This window comes from Arachis ipaensis, chromosome B08 (genome assembly GCF_000816755.2).
Source record: "Arachis ipaensis cultivar K30076 chromosome B08, Araip1.1, whole genome shotgun sequence".
Classification (NCBI taxonomy): domain Eukaryota; kingdom Viridiplantae; phylum Streptophyta; class Magnoliopsida; order Fabales; family Fabaceae; genus Arachis; species Arachis ipaensis.
Window position 1 is genome coordinate 46,753,986 of NC_029792.2, and position 9,728 is coordinate 46,763,713.

At 41.0% G+C, this 9,728-nt stretch overlaps 1 protein-coding gene and 1 long non-coding RNA gene across 4 annotated transcripts; one reads left to right on the forward strand and one right to left on the reverse strand.

Moving 5' to 3' along the window:
- Positions 417-3,808, forward strand: LOC107614109 (tobamovirus multiplication protein 2B). Of its 3 annotated transcripts, XM_016316340.1 has the most exons (5): positions 417-656; positions 2,079-2,144; positions 2,238-2,302; positions 2,735-2,825; positions 3,337-3,808. In XM_016316340.1, exons 1-4 carry the CDS (start codon positions 456-458, stop codon positions 2,760-2,762), a joined length of 360 nt encoding a protein of 119 aa, XP_016171826.1. In that variant the 5' UTR covers positions 417-455; the 3' UTR covers positions 2,763-2,825; positions 3,337-3,808. The 3 variants fall into 3 exon arrangements, with proteins under 3 accessions (XP_016171826.1, XP_020965082.1, XP_020965083.1); XM_021109423.1 differs by lacking the exon at positions 2,238-2,302 and having other exon boundaries at positions 423-656; XM_021109424.1 differs by lacking the exons at positions 2,238-2,302; positions 3,337-3,808 and adding an exon at positions 3,082-3,330 and having other exon boundaries at positions 423-656.
- On the reverse strand, positions 753-2,072 carry LOC110265888. The gene is made up of 2 exons (XR_002352413.1): positions 1,001-2,072; positions 753-868 (listed from the first exon to the last, which is right to left on the reverse strand). It is a non-coding gene; the product is annotated as an uncharacterized LOC110265888 (long non-coding RNA).

Sequence of the window (9,728 nt, forward strand, 5' to 3'; positions counted from 1 at the left end):
TTTTTTTGTGGGCATGCTTGTGTAGTCTTCCTAATTAGGGGTGTCAAAAATTCCCAGGAGGTGGGGATCCCCGCGGAGACCGCCCCGAATGGGGCCCCAATAGTGGGGAATTTTCTCCGTGGGGATGGGGATGGGGAGCGAAATTCCCCCGAGACATGCGCGAGGACCCGAGCGGGGATCCCCGCCCCATCCCTGATAATTCTCCGAATCTTTTAACTTACTTAATAACCCTTACTTTATTTCTAATATAGGAGTTCTTTTAGTAATTTCACTCATTGAAAAACCATAATCCTATTGTTTAAGATTTTATTTTATGGACTATGATTTGCTATATTATATTTCTGGACTTATAATATTGGATAAGATATGTTTGTGTGTTTGTAATAATATTTTGTAGTTTGTTTTTTGGTTTTTTGAAAGTTAAAAAAAATTACATAGATCAATAAAACCGAAGAATGGAACGACGGCAACAGAACCCAATCAGTAACGACAGAAGAGGGCGGTTGTGGCGATCGATGTCGACGGCGGGATCAGCCTCCGCCGGCAGTGGCACAAGAGAGGCTCCGGCAAAGGCTATGGTGACGGAGCAGATCTCTCAGGCGGTTCAATCCTCTGCCAACCTCCTCCACCTCATGCAGAACTCTTCTCCGGCTCAGGTACTCTCTCGCTCTCCCTCACAAACACAAATTCGCCGTGATGACAACAATGTTACTATCATTATAAATTCCATATCCTGCATCAAGTTTCGTTTGTTTTTTTTTTTTTTTCTTTTTTCGGTATGTTTTGTATTATTTTATGCCTTGATTTTTGGATGAACAGTAGGGCTGTAGGGGGCTTCATTTGTAAAGTTAATGGATTGGGGGAAAAACTGAGGAGATTAGTAAATAAAATAATTTTAGTGAAATTGATTAAGGAAACTGATAGAGTATATTGAGATTGGGGAAAACTGGAAATAAAGTCAAGATTAATTGTGATGCTAGCGTTGAGAGAAGTAACTTACCTGGATTTGGCTGTGTCATTAAGGATGTAAATCGAAGATGGATCAAAAGGCCCGGTGTGAGTTTTTTTGCTATTTGGAGAGGCTTAGTGTTGACCTGAGAGTGCGGTTGCCAGGAAATTATTTGTCAGGCTGACAATGTGGATGATTTTCTAGCATCCCAACCCCATAGATTTCATGAAAATGCAGCTGATAGGGATTTGATTCAGAAAATCCATGATACTCTTCTTTGGAATTGGACAGCAGAGGTTAAATTAGTGCAGAGGACAGCTACTGCAGTTGCAGATTTTATGGCCAAGCATGCAGTGAGAAGCTCGGTGCAACAAGCAGAGTGGTTAGAGCCGTGGAGTAGTTTAGCTAATTTAGTCCATAAGTATTCGTGGAGCCTAATCTGGCTGTGTTTCTTCTCTTTTCTTTTGACACCAAAAAAATAAATAAATAAATAAAAAGAAGAAAACAAAGAAACTTAGGGGCTATAAAGTTCCCAAACATGTTCCTCTGAATCAAGGGAAGTACATCATCATAAGGCTGCACAGATTCATTGTAATGGATATCACTATGAGCACCCTTTCTTGCCATGAAATCTGCAGCAGAACTTGCAAAGTGAGCCACAAGGCAAAACCTAACAAGCCACCTCTTGGAAATGATTTCTACAATTTTATTAATTCCGAAAGCCTCTATATGATACAAGGTCATTCTCAAACCAGAGCAAATTAAATATTTAAAGCTTCGGGACAATAAGTCTCACACTATTGACCGATGACCATTCTCCCAATCTAAATTCAATTCACATCAAATATCTAATAACTCAGAATGAAGTACCTGTAACTCCACACATTTTCCATTGCAACCCCGAATCCATTTACCATTTTTGTCACGTAGGATGCACCCAAACCCACCAGTCCCATATCCCACAAAACACTGCCATCACTGTTGAGCTGAGATTGCCTGACTCAACTTGATGTTGCAGTTTTTATATAACACTTTTTTTCCGCAAAAATAAGCTAATTAGAGAGCACACATTTTTCACATTATTATCGTTAATATAAGATGTATGACTCCTTTCTTCGATCACTTGTAGGCCAAACTCACTAAGCTTCCCAAGAACCTTATGGCAAAGGTTTCTACTATGAAGAATACAGAGCAGGTGCACATTTTTATCTGATGCAGGGTAGTGGATGACTGCAAAAACAAGTTTCTAGTGTGTGTAATGCTGGTTGTTTTGCTTTTCAAATTGCAGATTTTAGAGCAACTTCCTCGGGTGATATCATCTTTGGATGCATATATGGATAATGGATTGCAAAAGTTAGAACTTCCTCTTATCTGATTGGCTATACTTACATGTTTAGAAATTGGAACCTCCTTTTTAATCTATGTTTGATTTTTCTCAACTAGAATCAAATTCTTGTCTCTAGAATCAATTTGGATCAAAGTGAAAATTTTTACTGTGTTAGAATTACATTGAGAGGAAGTAGCAGACATAAAAACCAGTTATGTTAGAATTAATTATACCTAAAATCAATTATACAAAATTGTATTTTGACAATGTTGCTTGTGTGGTTTTATGAGCTTCACTGATGTGCTAAATTGCTAATTATTCTTGTTGTGCTTGACTAAATATGCCTTGCATATTTGGAGAGAAAAGAATTTTTTATTTTAAATTATTATTGTCAGTGTGCTTGACTAAATTATAAAAATATTTTGCATATGATAAGTCTTTGAGTTACAATTATGCAGCATGGCACATTTGAAGACTGTGGTTTAGTTAATGGAAATCATTCAAAGCAGCCAGCTTAGTTCACTCTCCAACTCTCTTCCTTCCCAGAAGGTATAATAGCTTTGTCATGGAGACACTCTCCAACACGGATGGTATTAGGTTCAGGTTTCTAATTTTGTGCACTTAGTACATATGAATTTGTCCCTATATCTAATTTAAGTGTGAAAGCCTGGTTAATTAGTGCATGAACAGTGCTATAGAGACATATCAGGATTGTGTTAAAGGAAATGGAAGAAAGAAACACCTACAGACTTTAATGGTTTGAATGAAACAAGCAAGATAGTGCTATAGGGATCCTTCCCAGAAGGTATAATAGTTTTGTCATGGAGACAGTCATGAAAGTCTATTTAAATTTAAATTCGGATATGCACTTTGGTCTCCCCAGCATGTTAAGTTCTAAATAGGAGAGTTTTGGATGTAGGCATTTCAGAAATTTCTTGTTTACTAAAGTGAAATGCTATGAGGTTGTGTGAGAGTTAGATCTCCTTTATATATGGCCTTCATGCTAATGCGCTATGTGTGGTTAATTAATAATTATTGTCAATCGTTTTTCCCTTATGAGGAACTTGAACAATGAAGCCAAACTGAAGGGCCAGGTTAAGGGAATGCATGTTGCTTTGGAGTTTCACCTTTGGTATATTGATGCAAAATTTTCAGAAGGATTGGAGCCTCTTTAATTTCATCGGGTTGATTTATGCTTCATCATGTATCTTCTGCAAATCGAATGTACAAATGTTCTTTTCACCTTGTAAGGTTGATGGTTATTCAAGTGGAGAAATATGTGAGCACTAGAGATAATGTAGCATAAACTTCATGATGTGAATTTTGAAATTTTATTGATTAGATTATATTAGCGTCACAACTTTGGACACGCTTCAACATTCGACACTTTGACAGTTAGATTTGTTCAGTCTCGAGACAAAAAAAAAAGGGTGTTTTAGTGGCTAAAACACTATAAGTGTTTGTTAAATGTACATGGAAATATACATCAAATTAATGGTTTTCACCCTATATATAATCATTCACTTTTTTTATGAATTAAATTTAATGGGTCCAGATTAATTGTTATTAGAAATATTTAGCATATCTATATTTTTCTAAATACTTTTAGATTACCTAAATTACTTATTTCTGAATTAGACATCTCAAACTTATTCAATGGAGTATCATTCTTTCAAGGCAAAATGATTAGAAATCGAATACTGTATACCTAATGAATACATAAATTGAATATTGGAATAGGAAAAGATCTTCACAATTTTAGCAACTATAAACGAAATTGATGACAAATTTGTATGAAACTATGTTGAATGTAAAAAGTGTCCGAAAAAAGCATATAAAAAAAACAACTACATTTGTGGCACATGTAATCAAACACCACAATATCCAGTGACGGATCCAAAAAATTTTGATAGTGGGACAAAATAATATAACATGAAAATAATTTCTATAATTAAAATAATATATGTATATAAAAAATTAAATATTAAATTATCTATTAACCACTATATATCTATGTATAAATACATATATTGTTTAACTTATTTTCAATGTGTATTTTATATTTTAATATATATTTTATAGAGATAATTATTTTTTATGTACATATAGCATGATTATTGTTATGATTATATTTTGTTATTGTAAAATATGATTAGCCTTCAAAATATCTAATATATAAATTAAAACACTAAAATAGTAATTTAAATAATAATATATAATTTAAAATTCTATTCTTTTAGGTTTTGAATTTTTAAAAAATTAAGTAATTTTTCTCTTAACACTACCATCAAAATTTCTCTTTCCATATCTATTACTAAACAATTATTTAAAAATTCACTTCCCAACACAATTAGAAGCTGACTCTTATTGATATTCATAGTTTAAAAAGTTCTTTCAATTAATATAGTTGCTATGCAAAAATTAAAGCTAATTTGAAGAGAAGATAAATAATATTGTTCATATCCTGGCCCAATGATAAGGCCCAGGTCTAAATAAAAGGCCCAATCCTAAAGGATGAGCCCCGCATTCCACCCACCTTCCTCCCAGGAAGTCGGTTCCTACCACGACTTACTCTAAAGAAGTTGGGGACGAGAGTTAGCTGGCAGATAAACACTCGTTTGAATGAGTAACTGCCCCTAGAATCTCTCTAACCACTTCTAGGAGCCATATCTTAACCTCCCTAAGATAAAGGGACGGTTAACACCCTAAAAAAGTGGCACTACTTCAACGGTGGTTATTGGTTCACCACTATAAGTACACTGACATCCCTCAGGTATCTCTAAGCCCAATACTCTCTAGACCTGTTTTGCTCCCTTTGCTGACTTCGGCATCGGAGTGTCTTTGCAGGTACCACCCCCCTCACCTCTCACGAACAGGTCGGACGGAGCCTGGGGATCGTCAATCCATCTGCAGGCCTCCTTTCTCATACGTTAGGGCCGACCAATACTGTCCAGCCCATTAATATCCGGTTACCCATCGTAACATTGGCGCCATTGCCGGGGACCCGAGGGATCAACCAGTGATGGCGGACAGATCCCCTGAGGAGGGTCATGTAGAAACAGATTCCGAACAAGAGAATCTGGATACCAGAAATAACGACGCGGACCTAACCCTCCGCCAGGAAACCAACGATCAACAAAGAGAGGGCACCTCCGGAGTCAAAACCCCAAAGGTGAATTCCTCTGAACGCCGTGAATCAGAGAAGGACGGACAGTCCCATGCAACTGAACTTATGGGATTAGTTCATGTCCACCAAAGTCGCTTGAAACAACTAGAACAGGAACGGGAGCGACAAAGGGAGGTAGAAAAACACCTAAGAGAGGAGATGGATCGACGAAAAGAGTTAGAGAAAAAACTCTTAAAGTTGGAATCCTCCCTCAGAGGTCGGAACTCCCGTGACGATAGAGAAGAGTCGCCCCTAGGAGGGGAGGATCCTTTCAGTGAGGACATAATGAGGGCAAAGGTTCCAAGAAACTTTAAAAGCCCCGATATGGACCTCTATGATGGAACCACAGATCCAAAACATCACTTGAGCAACTTTAAAAGTCGGATGTATCTGGCTGATGCTTCCGACGCAACGCGTTGCAAAGCTTTTCCGACCACCTTGTCGAAAGCAGCGATGAAATGGTTCGACAGCCTCCCCCCGAGGTCGGTAACCAGTTTTGAAGACCTCTCAAGGAAGTTTTTGATGAGGTTTTCTATCCAGAAAGACAAAGTGAAACATGCGCCAAGCCTCCTGGGAATAAAGCAGGAGGTCGGAGAATCCTTACGAGCCTATATGAAAAGGTTCAACAAAGCATGTTTAGAGATTCAAGACCTGCCCACAGAGGCAGTCATAATGGGGTTAGTCAATGGGCTTAGAGAAGGTCCCTTCTCACAGTCCATATCTAAAGACACCCCACCTCCCTAAGCGATGTGCAGGAAAGAGCCGAAAAGTACATCAACATGGAGGAAAATGCTAAGCTAAGAGACCTAAGTTGCCGACCTGGGCACCCTCCCTCAATAAAGGAGAGGGAGAGGGAAACCAAGAAGAAGGAAGAACTCGGTCTCGATAGACCAAGGAAATATCACTCTTATACTCCTCTAAAGGTCTCTATAGTGGATGTATACAGAGAGATTTGTAATACTGAAAGGCTGCCACCCCCCAGACCCATTAAAAATAAAAAAGGGGAAAGCCGCAGCGATTACTATGAGTACCATAAAGTATATAGTCACTCCACAAACGACTGCTACGACCTTAAAAATGTGATAGAAAAGCTGGCTAGAGAAGGTCGGTTCGACAGATATCTCATAGAAAGGTCGGACACTCATGGGAAGAGAAAGCGAGATGATATGGATAGAAGAGACCCACCACCGCAGACTCCGGAGAGACATATCCATATGATCTCAGGGGGGTTCGCAGGAGGGGGACTCACCAAATCCTCTCGCAAAAGGCATCTCAAGAGAGTCTATCAGGTCGGAGGAGAGTCATCCGACCTTCCTACCATTTCATTCACAAAAGAAGATGGGCAAGGAATAATCCCTGGACACGATGATCCAGTGGTAATAACTATGATCCTAGCAAATGCCCATCTCCATAGAACCCTAGTAGACCAAGGAAGCTCAGCGGACATTCTTTTCAAGCCCGCTTTCGACAAACTAGGGCTGGATGAAAAAGAATTAAGAGCCTACCCCGACACCTTGTACGGATTAGGTGACACGCCAATAAAGCCACTGGGATTTTTGCCCCTCCACACCACTTTTGGAAAAGGGGAAAAATCAAAAACTCTGAGTATAGACTTCATAGTCATCGATGTAAGGTCAGCATACAATGCTTTAATCGGCAGAGCTACCCTCAATCGACTCGGAGCGGTGGTATCCACTCCCCACCTTTGTATGAAATTCCCGACCTCAGCGGGGATAGCAACGGTAAAAGGAGATCAGAAATTGGCAAGGAAATGCTACAATGAAAGCCTAAACCTGAGAAGAAAGGGCCGAGAAGTCCACACAATAGAGCTCGGAGGTGCAAGAGCCAGAGAAGAGCTGCGACCACAGCCGGGAGGAAAAACCGAGGAGATACAGGTAGGCGAAGAAAAAGGGAAAAATACTCACATAGGAGCCAACCTAGGGGAAACTCTAAAACAAGGGTTGACTAAGCTCCTAAGAGATAACTCCGATCTCTTCGCCTGGAAGGCATCCGACATGCCTGGGGGCTGGGATAGACCCCGAGCTCATGTCCCACAAGCTTTCGGTCTACCCGGGGACCCGACCTGTACAACAAAGAAGATGCAAGCTCGGCCCAGAACGAGCCCTAATAGTAGAAGAGCAAGTACAGACGCTCCTGGAAGCCGGTTTCATCAGAGAAGTCAAGTACCCAACATGGCTAGCCAATGTAGTGCTAGTCAAAAAACAAAATGGCAAATGGAGAATGTGTGTCGACTATATCGACTTAAATAAGGCCTGTCCCAAGGACCCTTATCCAGTAGACTCCAGCTCGGGGTATCAATACTTGTCGTTCATGGACGCCTACTCGGGGTATAACCAAATCCCGATGTATGAGCCGGACCAAGAGAAGACGTCATTCATCACGCCCAGAGCTAACTTCTACTACGTGGTCATGCCATTTGGATTGAAAAATGCAGGAGCCACATACCAGAGGTTGATGAATAAGGTGTTCGCCTCCCACCTTGGAAGCCTAATGGAAGTATACGTCGACGACATGCTGGTGAAAACCGAAAAAGAAGTCGACCTCTTGTCAGATCTCTCACGAGTCTTTGACACCATAAGGTTACACGGGATGAGATTAAATCCTGCAAAGTGTGCCTTCACGGTAGAAGCAGGAAAATTTCTAGGGTTTATGCTGACACAAAGAGGGATCGAAGCAAATCCCGATAAGTGTAGAGCTATCCTGGAGATGAAAAGCCCGACTTGTTTAAGAGAGGTCCAACAACTGAATGGCCGACTTGCAGCCCTTTCCAGATTTTTGGCAGGATCAGCACTAAAATCCCTTCCACTGTTCTCCTTATTGAGAAAGGGATGTCAGTTCGAATGGACTCTTGAATGCGAGGAGGCGTTCCAGGAGTTCAAAAGATTCTTGAGCCAACCTCCTATCCTGACCCGACCTACAGCTGGAGAAGACCTCGTCCTATACTTATCTGTAGCAGACAAGGCCGTCTCATCGGCCCTGATAAGAGAAGACGAGGCCGGTCAGCACCCAGTATATTTCATCAGTAAAGTTCTACAAGGTCCTGAGCTAATGTACCACAAACTAGAAAAGTTTGCCTACTCCTTAGTAGTAGCCTCACGAAGGCTACGGCCTTACTTTCAAGCTCACACAATAAGAGTCCGCACGAACCAACCCATGAAGCAAATCCTCCAAAAGACGGATGTTGCAGGGAGAATGGTTCAATGGGCAATAGAACTCTCCGAGTTCAACTTGAAGTATGAAACTCGGACGGTGATTAAAGCCCAGTGCCTCACCGACTTCATTGCAGAATACGCAGGAGAGCAAGAGGAAAAACCAACTACATGGAAACTCTATGTAGATGGATCCTCAAACAAAACAGGAAGCGGCGCAGGCATAATATTGGTGGATGAAAGAGGAACCCAGATAGAGGTTTTCCTCAAATTTGAATTCCCAGCTTCAAATAATTAGGCAGAGTATGAAGCCTTGATTGCTGGATTGAAGCTGGCGGAAGAAGTCGGTGCCACAAAGGTGATGATATACAGCGACTCGCAAGTGGTGACCTCCCAGATAAGTGGAGAGTATCAGGCAAAGGACCCAAATATGAAGAGGTACTTGGAAAAAACTCTGGAACACCTTGGGCGCTTTGCAGAAACCGAGGTCAAACACATAACTCGGGATCTAAATAGCAGAGCAGACGCCTTATCCAAGTTAGCAAGTACCAAGCCAGGAGGGAATAACAGAAGCCTGATCCAGGAAACTCTCCAGGAACCCTCCGTAGTAAAAGAAAAAGACAAGCAAGAAGTCCTTGAGGTAGTCGGATTAAGCCTCGGATGGATGAACCCCTTGGTCGAATACATGAAATTCGACATCCTCCCGAAAGAGGAAAAAGAGGCCAAGAAAATCCGGAGGGAAGCACAACTGTAAATCATGTTGCTTGTATGCGAAGTTTGTATTCGTAGGTTTTGATGAATGTCACAAGTGCTATGGGCTTACAGGACAACCCCCCAGTCCGCCACTGGAGAAACGCCCTTCCGACTAGTCTGTGGCGTAGAAGCCATGATACCAATAGAAGTCAGCGAACAAAGCCCAAGAGTAATTTTCCATGACCAGATCGGAAACGTACAGGGGCACAAAGAGGAGCTCGACTTGCTCCCCGAAGTCCGAGAGAAAGCCCAGATAAGAGAAGCAGCGTTGAAGCAAAGGATGACTAGAAGGTACAACAAAAAAGTCATTCGAAGAGCATTCGCCCCGAACGACTTGGTCTTGATCAGAAACGACATTGGAGT

Excerpts from the sequence above, each read along its gene's own strand:
- LOC107614109 (XM_016316340.1), top strand. The coding sequence starts at position 456 with ATGGAACGACGGCAACAGAACCCAATCAGTAACGACAGAAGAGGGCGG. Across the intron at positions 657-2,078 it reads AGAACTCTTCTCCGGCTCAG|GCCAAACTCACTAAGCTTCC; the intron begins GTACTCTCTCGC and ends GATCACTTGTAG. Across the intron at positions 2,303-2,734 it reads ATGGATAATGGATTGCAAAA|CATGGCACATTTGAAGACTG; the intron begins GTTAGAACTTCC and ends ACAATTATGCAG.